Source organism: Balaenoptera borealis (assembly GCF_965194805.1).
Source record: "Balaenoptera borealis genome assembly, chromosome: 4".
Taxonomy (NCBI): domain Eukaryota; kingdom Metazoa; phylum Chordata; class Mammalia; order Artiodactyla; family Balaenopteridae; genus Balaenoptera; species Balaenoptera borealis.
Genome location: NC_138861.1, coordinates 54,301,158 through 54,320,185, shown reverse-complemented (window position 1 = coordinate 54,320,185; position 19,028 = coordinate 54,301,158). Strand labels below are relative to the sequence as shown.

The following is a 19,028-nucleotide window of genomic DNA, read 5'->3' as shown; positions in this document are numbered from 1 at the left end:
CATGTTTTGAATTTCAGAGAGTTTAGGATTAAGGGCAGTTCTTTTTATCTTATGCTTATTCTCAGAGTTTGTTTTGATTTTTTTCCCCTAGCATGATACATAAGAGTTTTAAGTTCTTTAAAGATCCTCTGGACTTATGAGCAAAGGAAGAAGAGGATCAAGATGATCTGATTTTTATTTAATATTTATTAAGCATACAAGTTATTCCAGAATTTTTGGAAAACACCAAACTAAAATAGCCTCCGAAAAAATGTTTACCTCTTAGATTTTTAGATTCAGATGTCTAATCATTCCTGCCACTTTCCTTTTACATATGAAGAAAATAAGTCACAGAATGCTTAAGTTGCTTATCTCTGGTCATATAGCTGGTTAAAGGCAGAAATTAGAAGAGCCCCTGATGCTTTCCCTCCTACCCAGTCTAGATTCTTTCCACTATCCCAAACTGCCACTCATGACAGCTAAATGTTTCCAAGAAGGATAAATATGTCATTATACATTAGAATGGAGGAAGATTGACAGCAAAGATGGTGTCCTGTTCATCCATGTGCCTAGCACACAATAACAATAAACACTTTATAAACATACACTGAATAGTGGAGCTGCTGACCAGTGCTCATTTTGCTCTATCACATAGCAGTGGAATCAGTGCATCGTCTTTGGCTGAGGTAGGCATCTTAATTGAAGCCTAGCTGTTCAATTAGCCTCGATTTTGTGGTCTCATTGACAATAAAGGTCACAAACTCTTCCTCTCTAGAAGGAAATAACCTCTAGAGCACTGGTCTTGATGATCTTAATGCTCAAAGTGACCATACAAACGTCCCTGTGCAAATAACATTTTACAACGCCCCCAAGTTGATGTTCCAACGCAGTCCCTGACTGTATTGTTCTGCTGCCCAGATGAGCAGACAAATCCACACAGGCTCAGAAATTCCTATTATAATGTACTCCTTAAACAAGATTTTTAGAAACCAAGAAAGTAATTAAAATATTACAAAATTATGCTTGGTAACATAAGGTGCATCTAAGGTAGTATTACAGTTATATTTCAATCTGAATCCAAAAAATTACATTTGATCCCCAGACAACTAAAACTTGTGTGACAACAAACTTCCCCAATAGAATGCTAAGATAATAATCCAGGCAAATGGGTACCCTCTTTTAAAATGAGACTTTCATCCCAAATCCCATGATGAGCGAAACTAAACCACACGAAGGATGCCTTTCTGTCTGTACTAGATTTTGTCCGAAGTGACCCAAAACACTTGAAATAGACTAAGAGGAACTTCTTGTCTCCTTTCCACCCAAGCCATCTTCTGTAATTCTTTATTTACCAGGCTAATGAGAAAATCTTGGCAAGAAAACAAACCAGAAGAAGCTCTTGGCTTCTAATTCTAGCTCTGTCACATATAGCTATAACTTGGGGAAATTACTTCTCTCAAGTCACAGTTTTCTAATCAGTAAAGTGGAGGTGATAAGTGTGCTTGTTTAGTGAGTTCATTGTGAGTACTAGATGAAATAATGCATGTGAAGTGTTTAGCACAGTGCATGGCCCAGTCTACACAGTGCATGACCCAGTTTGATCGTTTAATAAATATTAGATTTTAATAACAATAGCCGAAGCTTGGATGTGAGCTTAAATGGGACGTGGGAAGAGGATGCCTTTCAGCCACCTATAATCTTAGACTCAGGGTCACCTCGGGCACCTCAATAACAGTTGCCCTTTCACGTGATTCAGCCTAAGTCCTTAGGCTATGACACCAGGTATTGCCAACAGAACTTCTGAGTAATCATGAACGTTCACTAGCCTTAAGTTTTCATTTCCTTCAGACTCTTTGCAGGAGTGGGTAGTGGATAGGGTTTGAGGGTCTGGGGTATTCTTGCTAAATCCAATCTTACTATCATTTCTTCAACAGTAATGTAAGTTAAATGCCAATTTACTGCCTAAAACATGACTAAATAGAATTTGTGGCTGTTGTGTTCATACTGGTTGCAGCGGCCTTCTAGTCCTGAAGGTTGGGACAAAGTCTTATACACCTCAGTTGTCTTTTCTGTTCCATCCTCAATTCTTATCACAGCACCGTCTGCTCCAGCCCCATACTTTCTTCAGGAGACCTTTTAAATTCTCCAGCGACTTCTTTAAATTAAAACTCATGGTACTCTGTTACATGAAACTACTCAGTGACTTCCTATTGCATTTTTTTCCCATCTTTATTGGAGTATAATTGCTTTACAGTGGTGTGTTAGTTTCTGCTGTATAACAAAGTGAATCAGCTATATGTATGCATATATCCCCATATCCCCTCCCTCTTGAGCCTCCCTCCCACCCTCTCTATCCCACCCCTCTAGGTGGTCACAAAGCCCCGAGTTCATCTCCCTGTGCTATGCAGCTGCTTCCCACTAGCTATCTATTTTACATTTGGTATTGTCTATATGTCAGTGCTACTCTCTCACTTCGTCCCAGCCTCCCCAGTGAGGTGGATGGACCTAGAGTCTGTCATACAGAGTGAAGTAAGTCAGAATGAGCAAAAGAAATACCATATGCTAACGCATATATGTGGAATCTAGAAAAATGGTACTGATGAACCTAGTGGCAGGGCAGGAATAAAGACGCAGACCTATCGCATTTAAATCAAATTGAAAACCATTCTTAGAGTCCACTTAGCCTACAAAATTTGGGTCCTACTTAATCCTAAAATTTATCTCATGTCATCCCTTCCCCACCCACTTCTCTGTTCTCACAGTAATCCAGACACAATGACCTTCTTTCTATTTTTTTGAACAAGCCAGGCGATTTCCTGTAAGAGGACCATTGCATTTGCTATTCCTTCTGCCTGGTATATTATTACCTAGCATCTTCCCATGGCTTTTTTATTATTCAAGTTTCAGTTAAAACATTTCCTTCTCAGAGAGGCCTGATTCAACCTCACTATCTAAAGTAGCTAGGTCCTTTCCAATTAATATCAACTTCATTGTTCTCACAGCACAGTATCTATACCTACAATTATTTGTTTACATATTTATGATTCTTCTTTCTCTACTGAAAAGCATTGTAGTGAGAGCAGGGACCTTATCTTATTCAGCATTTATTATCAGTGTTTAGAACAGTGATTTGCTTATGGATTCTCAATAAATATTCATTAAACGTGAGAATGAATGAATGAATGACCTGAAATCTTTCTTTGGTAGTAGTCTCGTCTCCACTGACTCCCCGTCCCATGCCTCTGAAATGTATTCAGCATTGAGTAATATTGTTTAGGACTTTGCTACTTTTATATCAGTTAACTTTTACCTAATCCCTTTAACTCTCCGCATCAGGGGTCCCCAACCCCCTGGCCTGTTAGGAACCGGGCCGCACAGCAGGAGGTGAGCAGTGGGTGAGTGAGCAAAGCTTCATCTGCCGCCCCCCCCCCATCGCTCGCTTGCTTTACCGCCTGGACCATGCCCCCCATCACTCGCATTGCTGCCCGAACCATTGCTCGTGTTACCGCCTGAACCATCCTGCCTCCCACCATCCGTGGAAAAATTGTCTTCCACAAAACCGGTCCCTGGTGCCAAAAAGGTTGGGGACCGCTGGTCCACATGGTCACCCTGCATTTCACATTCCAGGTAATGCTGCACAGGCTTCCTTTGTTCATTTGCTTACTGATTGCTGGGTGGGGCACCATCACCTCTCTGGGGGCTGAGGACGGAGAGGTGGACACTTACTAAGCCCTTGGATAAGCCCTTGTTTCCTCCAGAAGGTACTCACTTCCAGGCAATGTTGATTGACAATATCCTTTAGACCATGCACAATCTTGTATAGAAGGCAAAGTATGGCAGTGTGAGTTTTTACAATCCCACCATGTTCCTAATTTATACATAGGGTTGAGGACATCTTACTAGAGAATGTGCTCATTGTCATAGCAACAATTTACAACTAATTTTGAGACATTCTTCCATGCTTTCTGGGATGTAGTGTGGTGTTGGAGAGAGCAAAGACTTGAGTTTGGAAACCTTCATTCAGAGTTCCAACTCGGCCATTTACTAGCTCTGAGTCCTTGGGCAAAATATAATATTTTTCTTATGTGATTAAAAAAATGAAAATAGAAATGCCTAACTTACTTAGTAGAAATGCAAGTAAAGCCCCTGTCACATAGAGGACTATCAATAAATTGTGACTCTTATACTTCTCACCACCAAGTGTGCATATGACCCATGCCCATTTTGAGGTTAACGTTTGGAAAGTGGGTAGAAGAAAGATATTTTTCTTCTCTCTTTTGTTTAGTTATGCATTTAATCAATAAACATTATCGTATGTCTTCTCTGTGCTGGGTGTGAGGCTTGACTGTGAAGGAACAAAGGTACATGATGGTAACATCCCTGTTCACAAGTAGCTTACAGTCTAACAGGGGGACAGTCAAGAGACCAATAAGATACAGTATGATAGTTGAGAGGAGAGCTAAGAAATGGGTTCTGTGGGGATACTGCATAGGGGCAGGAGCGTGGGTCCACAAAATCCTTCAAGAAAATGAGTTCTAAGAATAAGAGAAAATGCCCAGATGGTAAAGGAGAAGAAGTTCCTTCCAGATTTCCATATCGAGAAGTTGCCTGTCTTCTTCATTAGACTGTGAACTCCATGAGGTCAGGTTCTTATTTTGTTCAGTATTGTATCTCCAGCACCTAGGACAGCGCCCGGTGCACACTGGTCTTTCAATAAGTATATTTGAATGAACCCCTCCAAAGCAAAGTATGATTAACTCTGTTCAGAAGCCTATATTAAAAGATATAGATGAGTTTTTTAACTTCAAATTGTATGGAGATAATGAAAAAAATTTTTGAGGTTGACAGAATCCAGTCTATAATGAGAATGATAAATAATTTACTACACATTCATATTCAATGAATTATAAAACCTCACTATATAATGAGTTCAGGTATCAATTTATAGTTTCTCCTCACTAAAGAAGTGGTTTTAACCCACAACTAGTCTTGTTAATTGAAGAGACTATGTTCTGGCTTTGTCATATCTTCACTGTCAGGATGCAGTTATCCCACTGGGATGACCACGTTCTGTCAGCCTCTCTTATTTCTGATTTCTCAGTCTTCGATCATGCCTGAAGCCCTTTGATCCAAACCAATAACACCATGCAAAATTCTAAGTGCCCATCAGCTTGCTAAAAAGAATCTATATGTGATGTCATAGTCATTTTTCTCTTATTCCCAGATTGTCTCTTATTCTCCTAAGCAATTGTATTATCCCTGCAAAATGAATGTTCCATCAATGTTAATGGTGGAAAGGAAGTAAAAATCCCTTTGTTCATAAGAATCACTTTGTTTTTGGAATCTGAATTGAAAATGAAACCTCCCTTCCTGCCTGCCACCCCACGAGCATAGCAGAGGCTTCCAGCATTATCACTAACTATTCCACATACATTGGTTTTGTTTCTTCATAGCCTCTTCCATTCTTCTCTCCACCATACTCTCTACCTAGGGAGGCTGCTTCTATGGGGTACACGCATGGTATCAGGGATCTGGACCCAGTTAGATTTGGCCAATATGAGGCTCCAGCAGGAAGGTATTTATTCCCTTGATCCTCCTTCTGTGAAATTACCTACAGCTATCTATGTCCTTTGACATCCGTTATCTGCTCTTCTCCAGCATGCTCTCAGCCTGTGCATCTCTCCTTCCCTCTTGGGTTCTGATAAACTCTCCCACTTGGGGATGAGGGAGAGGCCTGTGGTAGGGATAGTGTCAGTTTCAGTACTAGTATCCCTGGCTTCATGCAGTATCCCTTGTGATGACCCTATATGCCATCCATTAATCCCTGCGTACATACACAAATGTTGCCATTGTTTTCTGTTGGAATTCTGACTGACACACTAACCATATAAGCCTGGGCCCTAGCGCCTCCTCTTGCTTTAGTTTTCTTATCTGTAAAATAAGATTAATAATGTTACCTACATTATGGGACTTGTGTTAGGATTAAATGAGGGAAATTTTGGCACTTAGTAAACACTCTTTAAAAGTTAGCTCTTAGCACTAGTATTATTTTGTTACGTGGTGACACTTTCTGTGAAGCATGATTAAATAAATAGCACGCTGGCAGTTTATCTTGTTGGACTTTGTTTAATCACCTCAAATCCAAAACCATGTTGGTTATACACCTTCTTTGAACCAAGGGCCAGGGGAGATATTAAGCATACAAAGTTAGATAAAAATATAGTCTCCAGTCTCCAAGGACCTTGAACACTACAATATAAAATAGTAAGTGCAAAAAGAAAAATATTTTTAAAACTGTTATGGGAGCTCAGGTAACAAGCAGAGGAAATTCCCAATATGCTTCTATTTTCAGAGGGAAAGATCATTGAATGTGAGGGGAAAAAAAGGGTATTGTTGAAAGTTTGAGGAGAGAAAACTCTCATAAAAAAATGAGAGTGTGGGAGAGAGGAAGAGCTTATCATAGACAATTATTATGCAAGTGTTATAGGTCCAAAGGAGTTTATGGTCATTAATATTTGTGAGAAGAGTCATTATAGTTTTCTTTTTTTCTTGCCAAACTCAGTCATAGCTATGCAAAAACAATAAAAGGAAAGTTAGGTCGAAACCGTACTGGAATTTTTTCAATGAGTGTAACAGGATATGTGCAAGGAATTTGAAGAGATATGCAAGTGAACAATTATGATGCTCTACCATGGAATCTTAGCTGTATAAAGCGGAAAGCGAGTATATAAAGAGGGTAGTAAACATTGAAACATGGTAGGTTAATGAATCAGCAGTTCCAAAGATCTGAAAGGGCTTCCAGATTATGTGAGGTAGAAAAAGAGGAGGTGGAGGTTCCGAGAGTGGTATGTTTGGAGAAAAGATTTTGGAATCGTGTAGTTAAAGAAGAGTAGACATTCATTATAGAAAATTTAGAAAATATCATGCTACAGAAACACATATACACTATACGCATACACATTTGTGTGTAAGGGTGTGTTTCTGAAGTCATTACTTTCCATTATCCATCTATCACTGTACCAATGATATAAGATTTAATTATTGTAACTTCATATCTAATAATGCAAGTTCTGCTGTTTATTCTTCCTTTTCAAAATTATCTTAGATAATGTTAGCCATGATCTTCAAGGTAAAATTCTAAGGAATCAAAAGTACCCCATTGGTGTTTTGCTTAAAATTTTAATACATTTATTTTATAATAATATATTTCCTTCAGCAATGTAGCCTCTTTGTTTAGTTTTTATGTTATTTTAGAAAAGTTTTTCATAAAAAATGTTTGGAAGAATGTTATAATTTTTAAAAAGCATAATGCAAATAAAGATTGCATGAACAATAGCTAATAGTTTATTTCTAGTGTGAAACCAAGCTATTATTTTTTTGTATATATATTTTGTACTGGTTTCAGTTAGCTGTCTCTGATTTTCTAAGTAAATTATCAGTCTATATACAAATATGATATTTTTTTCTCCTTTCCAGTATTTAGAGCTTATATATACTTTTAATATTATTTTCATTCATTAAAATTTCCAGAACGTTTTGGATACTAACAGTGAGATCAGACGTTCATAAGTTCTTAACCTCACTGGTAATGCAAAGAAAAACCTTTTTAAATATGGACATTTTTGTAAGCTGGGAGAGAAAAAAAATTAATCAAGTCAATGATTCCCTTCAGAAATCAAATCTCCAACTGTCGAAAAATGAACAAAACTCTTAGGTTCTTTATGGTAAATACTTATAGATTGCAAAAAATAGCCACCATTCTTCACTTTGTCTTTTATCCATGCCCCTTTGCAATGACACTTGGCAAGTGCTCCCATCAAGAAGAGAAGTCACTCTGCCTGCCTCTTGAATCTCAGCTGGCTTGTGACCTGCTTTGTGCAACAGGATGTGGAAGGAAAAGTCTGCTGGTTCTGAGAATAAGCCTCCAAAAGGGAGGACAAAAGCTGTCTTTCACATAACCCTGAGAAGTGTGTGAATAGTGAAAAGATATGTCTAATTGCAAATGAATAAGAAGATATAGAATTTTGAAATAATTATCAGCATAAAAAATTCGTAAAATAACTTGTATCAGAGAAATTTATAATGACAGACCTTTTGAAATGTTAGAAAACAATTGTTTGTCCAAACTTAGACTCCATTTGCAAAATAATTTCTCTTCCAAAACAAAACAATTCCCCAAAACTAATGATTCATAAAGGCATTCCAGAGTCTTAAAATTCTAGGAGATAAAAGTATTTCTTCATTTGTCTTTATCAGGGGGCATGCTGACAGTCTCAGGGGGGGAGTCACCAGTACTTTGCTTGTCTGACAGCTTTCATACCCTGAAATGGATGTTTCAGTTTTTGTGCAGCAACATACTGCTTAGTGCGCCTTTTGTTTAACTGACTTTGGCTTCACGGTTGAAAAAGTCCCATTTCGATGTATCAGGTTTATGCCTCCTCATTAGTGTTTGGCAAGAAAAATCAGGCAACACATGTACTCAACTCATAACAAGTTTATGAATTTGTATTTTAATCCACTTCTGGGAAAAGACCAGCAGCCAGAGATCCAAATGATATATTAATGCTCTAAATTGTACTTTAATTCATCTTTTCCCAACACATGAGAAGTAATGAGGACCTAACTAAGCATTCCATAAGTCTTTTGATTCACACTTGAGGTCACAGACCATCTCAGTAAAATCTCAGGTTCCACATGCTCCTTGGTGTCTGACCCCCCACTTCAATATCAGGAATGCCTGTATCTTGATATTGATCAATAGCTTGTTCTTGTGCTTTTCATTGTTGTTTTTGTTACTTAAAAAAAATTTGTGTCTTTTGCTTAGGTTGCAAATAAATGTAGACCATTATTCATTGTTTCAAATGAGTATCATTTGATTTACTGAAATACTTGTGTTGGTTGTAACTTTAATTATTTTAGAAAAGATTAAAGGTTCTTATCTAAGGACAATGAGCATTTTGCAAGTTTTCCTTTTGTAAACATAACATCATCATTTAAAAGAGCCCTTCGATATATAAAGTATAGAGTTTTCATGTGTCTTTTGGGAAATTAACTGTGATTAAAAAGTTATTAGAATGAATAAGACCATATATTGTATGATTCCATTTATATGAAAAAAAAAATCCAGAAAAGGAAAGTCTAGAGAGATACAAAGTAGATTAGTGATTGCCTGGGACTGGGGGTGGGAACAGGGATAACTGCAAATGGGCACAAGGGATCTCTTTGGGGTGATGAAAATATTCTAAAGCTACATTGTGTTGCACAGCTCTAGAAATTTACTAAAAGTCATTGAATTATACACTTAAAACTTTAGGATGAATTTTATGTTACGTAAACTATACCTCAATAAAGCTATTATATTTTTTAAAAGAAAAAGAAAGGTTAGTAGAGAAGTTTAAAACAATTATTTATAACGTTTTCTAATTCCTATTGAAACGACAGAGATATCCAAATAAGAAAGCTTTCAATTACTAAAATATGTCACATTCAAGCTGAAATAAACCTGATTCTTCAAAGGGGCTCCGTTAACCTATTATATCCATTCTGGATGCCAGAATCATGATTTTACTGTCAATTAAGCCCATCTTGTATAATACCTGGAAAGACTGTTTAAATTTTAACTTCAAAATACATCCAAAGTTTTAACTGAGGATGACTAAATTTAACAAATGAATTGAACCATGTACTGCAACCTAAACATAATACAATACTTAGGTAATGGAATTCTGATGTGATCGTTCCATTTCCTTATCCCAAAGGAATTGACAAAACTCTTAACACAGTACAACTACAATAGTGACAATATAGTAAAAAATTTTTTAAGCAATAGGTAATATTTACTGAGGTTTTATCATGTACTAGGCATTGTTATGTGCTTAGCAAAAATAGTCTTATTTAATTCACACAGCAACCCTAAGAGGCAGGTGTTATGACCATTTTGTAATAGAGGAAACTGAATCTTAAAAAGGATAACTGACTTACCAATGTCACAAAGTAAGTAGGTGGCAGGGTCAGCATTTGGATCCAGGTCTGTGTGTCCACTGCATGGTGGTTAAGAGCATGGGCTTCATGGGAAGTAGGTGTGTGAGTGTGTGTGCCCCACTCTCTAGCTGCATGTCCTTTGGGAGGTTCCTCAAACTCTCAATGCTTTGAGGTTCTACATTTATAAAATGAGGATAATAATGCTATCTAGCCATTATATATATATTTTAGAGAATTAAATAAGATGATAAGTATAAAGCTAATATTTTGCTCAAAACATAGTGGGTTCTTAATAGATGATAGATAGTAGTATTAATGGTAGGAGTAATTAATATTCACGTTGGAGGAAAATACACATTTTATAAATGAACACATTAAATTAATTAATCAAGAGCATTAGTTAACTTCATTCTAATTCTCTAACTACCTCTCACCTCTTCTATCTCACTGTTTTTCTACTACCCTACACTGTGCTTTTTTAAAAAATTAATTAATTTATTTACTTATTTATTTTTGGCTGTGTTGGGTCTTCGTTGCTGTGTGCGGTCTTTCTCTAGTTGCAGCGAGCGGGGAGCTACTCTTCGCTGCGGTGCGCGGGCTTCTCATTGCGGTGGCTCATTTTTGTTGCAGAGCACGGGCTCTAGGCACACAGGCTTCAGTAGTCGTGGCACGTGGACTCAGTAGTTATGAGTTGCGGGCTCTAGAGCGCAGGCTCAGAAGTTGTGGCACACGGGCTTAGTTGCTCTAAGCATGTGGGATCTTCCCGGACCGGGGCTCGAGCCCATATCCCCTGCATTGGCAGGCAGATTCTTAACCACTGTGCCACCAGGGAAGTCCCTACACTGTGCTTTTTTTTTTTTTTTTTTTTTTTTTTTTGGCTGTGTTGGGTCTTCGTTTCTGTGCGAGGGCTTTCTCTAGTTGCGGCAAGCGGGGGCCGCTCTTCATCGCAGTGTGCGGGCCTGTCACTATCGTGACCTCTCTTGTTGCGGAGCATAGGCTCCAGACACGCAGGCTCAGTAGTTGTGGCTCACGGGCCCAGTTGCTCCGCAGCATGTGGGATCTTCCCAGACGAGGGCTCGAACCCGTGTCCCCTGCATTGGCAGGTGGATTCTCAACCACTGCACCACCAGGGAAGCCCCACTGTGCTTTTTTAATGATGCATTTCTAAAGTTAAATTTGTAATTTCCTGACTATCACCAATTAGTACTATACATCAACAGTTCTAATCAGATTTTTAAAATAATTTCATAAAGCATGTTGTTCATTAGGAAGATTTTTCATTTTAGCAATTTTTTTTTAAATTTTACTAAAAAGTTTTTTTAAAAATATACTTTTACACATATGTAACCATACTTGGAAAGATATGAATAAAGTAATTTTCATTTGATCTGTACACATTTTTGTGAAAACAGCTCCTTCTGATTATTTTCCTAGATCTAAAATTATATAAATTTTAGTTGAACATTTTGTTTTTATTGAAAATAAAAGGAATCATTGATACAATGATCACCAGAATTCCTGTTGGGAAAGAAACAGTATTTGCATGTTGTTTACAAATTGGGTCAATAGGGCAGAAGGTAAGGCTTTGACAGCACCTAAATGTGAATTTAGCAGTTTCATGCAAGACAAAAGGAAGAGATTATTCTGTTACTCTGTAGAGTGGAAAGACAAACAGGTAGAAGGGAGAGGTTGCAAGAAGACTTAACCACAATGTTATATCAGCTTCAGGTGTACCACATAGTAATTCCATTTTTTTTTTTAACATTTATTTATTTATTTATGGCTGTGTTGGGTCTTCATTTCTGTGCGAGGGCTTTCTCCAGTTGTGGCAAGTGGGGGCCACACTTCATCGCGGTGCGCGGGCCTCTCATTATCGCGGCCTCTCCCGTTGCAGAGCACAGGCTCCAGACGCGCAGGCTCAGCAATTGTGGCTCACGGGCCCAGTTGCTCCGCGGCACGTGGGATCCTCCCAGACCAGGGCTCGAACCCGTGACCCCTGCATTGGCAGGCAGACTCTCAACCACTGCGCCACCAGGGAAGCCAGTAATTCCATATTTTTATAGATTATACTCCATACAAAGTCATAACAAAACATTGACTATGTTCCCTGTGCTGTATATTACATCCTTGTAATTTATTTATTTTATACCTAGTGGTTTATACTTCTTAATCCCCTTCATCTATTTTGCCCCTCCCCCACCCCACTCCCCTCTGGTAACCACTAGTTTATTCTCTGTATCTGTGAGTCTGTTTCTGGTTTTTGTTATATTTGTTTTATTTTTTAGATTTCACATGTAAGTGAAAATATACAGAATCAGTCAGCTATACTTCAATAAAAAAGAAAAAGAAAAAAGAAAGAGGAGGCTTAACTAACTAAATGCTTAGGTCCAAGCAGGATTTTGGCCTCTTGTTTATTTTGGTGTGTTTTGTTTTGTTTTGGGGGGGTGTTCAGTTTGGTTTGATGTAGAGACTTTCTGAATTTTGCAGGAACCTACTTAAGGCCATAGGACTTATGAATATAGAGAGGCATTAAGAGTTTGAACAACCCACCCAAAGACACATAGCGAACATGGCGGGAATCACACTTATACCCAGTTTGGCCTTACTTGAAGTTATCTAGCTTCAGAAAACCCCAAAATCTCAGGATTCACAAAAATCACAGAGCAGGCACTTAACTCTCACAAGACTAGAGAAGTGAGATTTGAAATTTATTCAGATTTCCATGGACAGAGGGCTTTAACACACATGGGAAGGATATATATATATAATAATGTAAAATAGTGAAATTATGGTCAAATATATATCATTTTAGACAATCAGTCATTTTATCCACAAGAACATTAAAGACTAAAGATGTTTAGGTACTTGACTAAGTTAAAAACTGAACAGTCAAGCTTGTATTTTCTAATTCTTTACAATCTATATTTATTCTATAATATTTAAGTATTTATTCTCTTGGATCTAGAACTTAATGAGAGAGATAAATTTACCACAGTGATGATGACTTATTCTACAGTTCTATCAATTTTTGCTTTAGATATTTTAAGGCTATCTTTTCAAAGGTTCATTCAAGTTTAGAATTATTATCTTTCTGTAAATGGAATCTTTCATCATTATCTGGTGACTGTCCATCTCCAGTAATGCTTTTTGCCTTAAAGTCCATTTTGCCTAATATTAATATGCCAATACCAGCTCTCTTTTGGATAGGAACTTTCTTATGTGTATTCTTTGATTATTTAATTTTCAACCTTATATTTTACTTCATATTTTTGTATTCACTCTAATAATCTTTGTCTTTTAACTTAAACATTTGGCCATTTACATTTATTGTAATTACTTAATTATTTTAATTTATTATTATTGTATTAATTTGCTAGAGCTGCCATTACAAAATACCATAGACTGGGTAGCTTAAATAACAGAAATTTATTTTCTCATAGTTCTCAAGGCTAGAAGTCCAAAACAGATCAAAGTGTTGGCAGATTTGGTTTCTTCTGAGGCCTTTCTCCTGGCTTGCAGATGATCCTTCTCACTGTGTCTTCACATGGTCTTTTCTCCGTGCACACAACCCCCCAATGTCTCTCTATGTGTCCAAATTTCCTCTTCTTATAAAGTCAGATTGCATTAGGGCCTACCCTAATGGGCTCATTTTTACTTAATTAACTCTTTAAAGGTCCTTTGTCTAAAACATTCTGTGAGGTACTCAGAGTTAGGTTTCAACATATGGATTCTGAGGGAACACAATACAGCCCATAATACTATCATTACATTTGTGTATTTTACTTGTCCTGCCTCTTCCAAATTTTTCCTCTTCCTTCTTGCCTTCAGTTTCGTTGATTGATTGTTTTTTCCTCACTTTGTTTTATCCTCTAATAATTTAAAGATGATATACACTATCTCCTGTTGTGACCCAAATTTATACATACATATTTAGCAAATTCTAAAATTAATCAGTATAGCTGCCCTCATTCTAAAAAATTTAGACACTCCAACTTTAACTCTGACAACTTTCTCCAAACATACATTTGTATAAAAAATTTTAGGCATACTGTTATTTTTATTACAGAAGATACTGTTACTATTTAACACAGTCAACAATTTTTTATATTTACCTACATATTTATAATATTTGATTATATTCCTTATCTATTATATTTTTTCTTATTATTCTACTCTTTATCTCTAACTTGCCAGCTGGAGTCACATTCTTTTGCCTGAAGTACATCCTGCAGAATTTCTTTGAGCAAGAGGCTGTTGTTAGCCAAGTCTCTTATTTATTTATTTATTTATTTATTTGGTCTAAAAAATCTATATATTGTTCACCATAAAAGTGTTTTCTCTAGATGTAACTCTGGAATGATTCTTCTTCTTTTCTCTGAACACAGTGGAGATATTTTTTCATCCTTTTTTTGTTTCTCAGCTTTATGTTGCTGCAATATGTCCTGTTAGTCTCTCTATCTGAAAGACTGGATTTTGTTTCCTGTCACCCCCACCTGACATAATCATGAAATCTTTGCTGAGATTCTCTAAGGCTGGGCAATACCTGGATGACTTTAGGGTTCTGCTTTCCTCTCTGGGCTCCTGCTTTCATTTATTTTTTGGACTCTGAGTATTCATCACTTTCTTGCCAGTGTCTCAATGCATGTTACAAGTTATTTCTTAGATTTTATCCAGATTTCGTATTTGTTTTCAGCAGGAAGGTCAGTTACAATATCTGGTATGCTATTCTGCTGGAAGAATAAGGCTGGTCCATCTCTCATTTACAGAGAGAAAGACAGAGAAACAGAGACAAAAGCAGAGACAGACAGAGACAGAGGAGCTTTCTTTTCTGTTAATAGAGTTCCATTTTGAAAGTAAAGGACTTATTTTGGATCTTTCTCCCCCTCTCTGTCCCTGCATGATTTGCCTTACATCCGGAGCAGCCTTGACTGAATAAAGATTACAAGCACCTTTCGTATTACATATGAAATATGTATAGCTCATGGCCTTGTTTAAGTAGGGACAGCAAAGTTAGTTATTGGTTTAGTTGTGTGAGAATCTCAAGAAGTCTAAGTTACTATCCATTTAAATTTTTTGCTGTATAAACTAAAAACTAGGTGACTAAAAGCATGGATAAATCTATATAAATTTAACTGGGAGTTACATGGGGGAAATGAGAAGGACTATGGATTGAGTTTATACACAATTGGGCACAGGAATAACAATGACTATTAGTTCATCCAGGCATATCTATGGGAAACATCACTAATCCAGCACAACCCTCCCTCCCCTTGAGCTAAGAAAGTGCCTCAGGATTCTTCTTAGCACAGTCTTCTCAGCACCCAATGCTGTTCCATAGTAAGCTGGAAGATGAAGCATCAGCAGAATAACAAATAATTGTAAATTGTGTCTCTGTTCCTCCATTTTTCCGTTGGCATATTGTTAGCAACCTGTTTTCATAGGTGTAGGAGGAAAAAGAATTATTTCAATTTTCTAACTTCACCCTTTTGGAAACTCTGCTATCTAAGGTGACCTGTGTTAGTACTCCCTATAATTGACTACACAAATACCCAACAAGTAACAATCCAGTAATTGCTCAAGAGGAGCAGGAAGGCTTGTTTACAGGTTCTTCCAAATATAGAACTTCTCCATGAAATTCTACATTTTGATCTAGATTTGGAAATGAATACATTATGAGCTTTTCCAATTATACTTAGGGTTTTTTCTTTTTCTTTTTTTCCTCCTAGAACTTGAGATCAATTTCTATTGGCTTGAGCAGGAAAAGACTACAATTCTTCTGTTTGCATTACCTTGTTTCCACTTTAGGGCCTTTCTACCAGCTGTTCCCTTTGCCTGATAGGCTCCTATTCTAGATATTTACAAGGCTTACCTCTTCTTAGCCTTCAAGTCTTGGCTTGAAGACCTCCTCAAGGTCTTTTCTGATTACTCTACCTAAAGTAGCCTTCACCACCACCAACTCCTCTAGCCAACCATCTTCTTTATTTGCTTTATAACACTTATCCCTCACTGTAAGTACTGTTTTCTTTTCATGTCTATTGTCTGTCTCTGCTTACCTAAACATAAGTTCCAAGAGATCAGGACCTTTACTGACTTGGTTATCACTATATCCTTGGCACATTCAACAGTGTCTCACATGTAGTAGCTGCTCAAAGATATTTGTGAAGGAATTGATACAAAGGAGAAATATGTACTTTCTCTATAGGTTTGACCTATAGAATTAATTTTGTAAAGAGATTTTAATTTGTAAAGAGATTTTTTTTTAACTATTTATTTATTGGTCATGCTGTGCAGCATGCGGATCTTAGTTCCCTGAACAGGGATCAATCCTGCACCCCCTGCAATAGAAGCACAGAGTCTTAACCACTGGACCACCAGGGAAGTCCCAAGAGATTTTAATTTGCAAAGAGATTTTAATTTTGTAGAGACTTTTTTGACTCTTATGATAATAAAAAGAAGGGACCCCATTTCTCTATATATAACATAAAATATATAGGTTTTTAAATGGAAAAAGAATGTAATGATTAGAAGGACAAACACATAGCCTGGGTTTTAATCTGAGCTTCTCAATTTACTAGCTGTGTGAGGTACTCAACCTCTCTGTTTTTCAGTTTTTTAACTTGCAAAATGATGACAAAGAGAAGACAATGGGACTGGGAAAAAAGTAAATAATGTATTTCAAATACTGAAAATAATGTCTGTCCTTAGGAAGACTTCTATGAGTTATTTATTGACATTGTTATATACAATTACTATATATAAGTATTATATGCATGTTCAGTTAACTTTTCATAAATTTCTTCACTGCCAGGAGAAAATAATAACACCTACCCCATAGGATCATGGTAAGTATGAAGCGTAAAGCACTTAGAATAGGATATAACACAGGTATCACTCAATAACTGTATATTTTATTATCATGTAAAATTTACTGAAATGAGTTTTGTTCATTTACTCTCTCCATTCTCTATTTTTCTATGTACTAGTCCGTGATCTTTATTCGTGACAGAAATTCTCATGGGCAGGAGGTATCAGGATACATTGACTATGCCCACAGGCTAAAGATTGAAGATTTTGAAGTCTACTTTAGTGGAAAAAAAAGACTTCTTCCAAGACCCACAGATATGAGGTAAGTTGTGCACATTTCTCACACCTTCAATAAGAGAACAAGCTTCTCAGAGGTAAAGATAAGGATTTTAATTTTATTTTCTGGAACGCTAATGTATATATAGCAAGAATGTGGTAAGAGTGGTTTGAATAAAAAGTAAATACATTTTAAAACGGGGAATGAACGTGGATGCATATTTTCCATTAACAGCCTGAGGAAGGGAAGTCTTCAGAGATGAGATAAGTCAATTCTCAGTGACATTCCTTTTAAATGATAAGTAGAGCCTAAAATTTGCTACTCTCTCATGTCTCTTGCACCACTTGGGACTTCGTCTGTCTAGAAGCCTCAAGAGCAGTCCATGGAACACATTCTCGTCCCGTTTTTTTGTTTGTTTGTTTGTTTGTTTGGCCTATTTGGGGATTTCTTCTACTCATGATTCTTTTTACTATTGACCCCTATCCTTTCCTCTGTAACCCTTATCCCACCACATAGGATCTACTCTACAAAGTCAACCTATTTATAGATCCCGATCCTTCTACCACCTCCTGAATAGCTCTCAAGCTAAACTTTTTATTCTACACCTCTCACTTATCATAGAACACAAAAGTAGTAGCAGCATTCTGCTTTAACTCTCCACTGCTGTATCCAGATTATTTAACACTTTTTAAAATTGGGGTATTAATGAGAACCTGCTGTATAGCACAAGGAACTCCACTTCACTGTACAGCAGATTATTTGACACTTTTAACAACACTATTCCTCTGACATTCCTGCCCTCTTGTGCCCATCCTTCTTGCTATTATCTGAAGACTTCATAACCCATCACCGTTTCATGGACATACCCCTTTTCCTATCCAACCTAGATGCATAGCAAAATCATTTAACTTGCCTCTTGCAATAAATAATCCCAGCTGCCCATGTCTTTTTGTGCTTTGGTTGTATCTGTCCTGATAACCCTCAAAAGCAGATTGACCCAATTATCCTCTTGCTTGCACCATTAGCTTGACCCCTGGGTAATGCAGAAGGAAATTTTAAGAAATTTCACAAAGGTGTGGATGGCTGCTACCAATAACTTATGGTCTCCAAACTCAGCCAGCCCCTTTTTGGCCCTCAGCCACCCATTTATTTGCTGTTTCTCAATTCTTAGTTTCGCCATTCTCCCTCCAAAATATTCTGAAGCTTCACCACTCTCTCAAAACCATTGTTCTCAACTGCTGACCCTGACTCCTGTCCATATTTGCCTCACATTTCACAGAGAACATTGAGTCTAAACATAGAAACCAACACCTGATCTGTCTGTCTCTCTGTCAACCAAAATCAGCTTCCTCACTAGCTGGCACCCCCCTCAGAGTGCCCTTCTAATTATTCCCAATCACAATTCCATTCTGGCTGCTACTGGCCCCTGGACCCACCATCTATGTTCAGAACACATCCGCCCCTAACTCTTAGAACACCACATGACCGCCTTCCCTCAGCCCAACTCTCAGAGGCCCAATTTGCTGCACACTTGTCCACATTCCCCCAACACAGCAAGGCTTAGGCTTCCCCAAAGACCACGAGGGTGTATATGCCCTCAGAGTGACTCAGGTTTTTCTGGTGACATTTCTGAAATAAAATAAGTGGCTGCACTCTCTACTTTTTGAAACAGTTTTTTTCTGGAAAAAAAATTAGTAGTTCATTTTTATTAAGTGAAATATTCCTTTATACATGCATCTACTCTCACCACATTTTTCCAGATTCAGAGAGAAAAGGACTCCTTGACTTGGTTAGAGCTAATTTATTCAACTTGTTTTTTATCCTTTTCACTCTTCTTTTCACTGAAGCCATACTTCATTTATTATTCTCCTTTTTTTTTTTATACATTCTCAAACTGACTCTCCCAACTGGCTCTTTTATCTTGCCTCTAAACATGCTGGAACCATTTCTATATTAAAGAAAAGAAATCCTCTACCTCTCTTACAGT

General features: G+C 37.3%; 1 protein-coding gene across 2 annotated transcripts in view; it reads left to right on the top strand.

Moving 5' to 3' along the window:
• Positions 1-19,028, top strand: part of CFAP299 (cilia and flagella associated protein 299) — a 623,597-nt gene that overhangs the window by 508,710 nt on the left and 95,859 nt on the right. For both annotated transcript variants that reach the window (XM_082389447.1, XM_082389448.1), the window contains exon 4: positions 16,944-17,086. In XM_082389447.1, the coding sequence (XP_082245573.1) occupies positions 16,944-17,086 (143 nt within the window). The remainder of the gene's footprint in view (positions 1-16,943; positions 17,087-19,028) is intronic.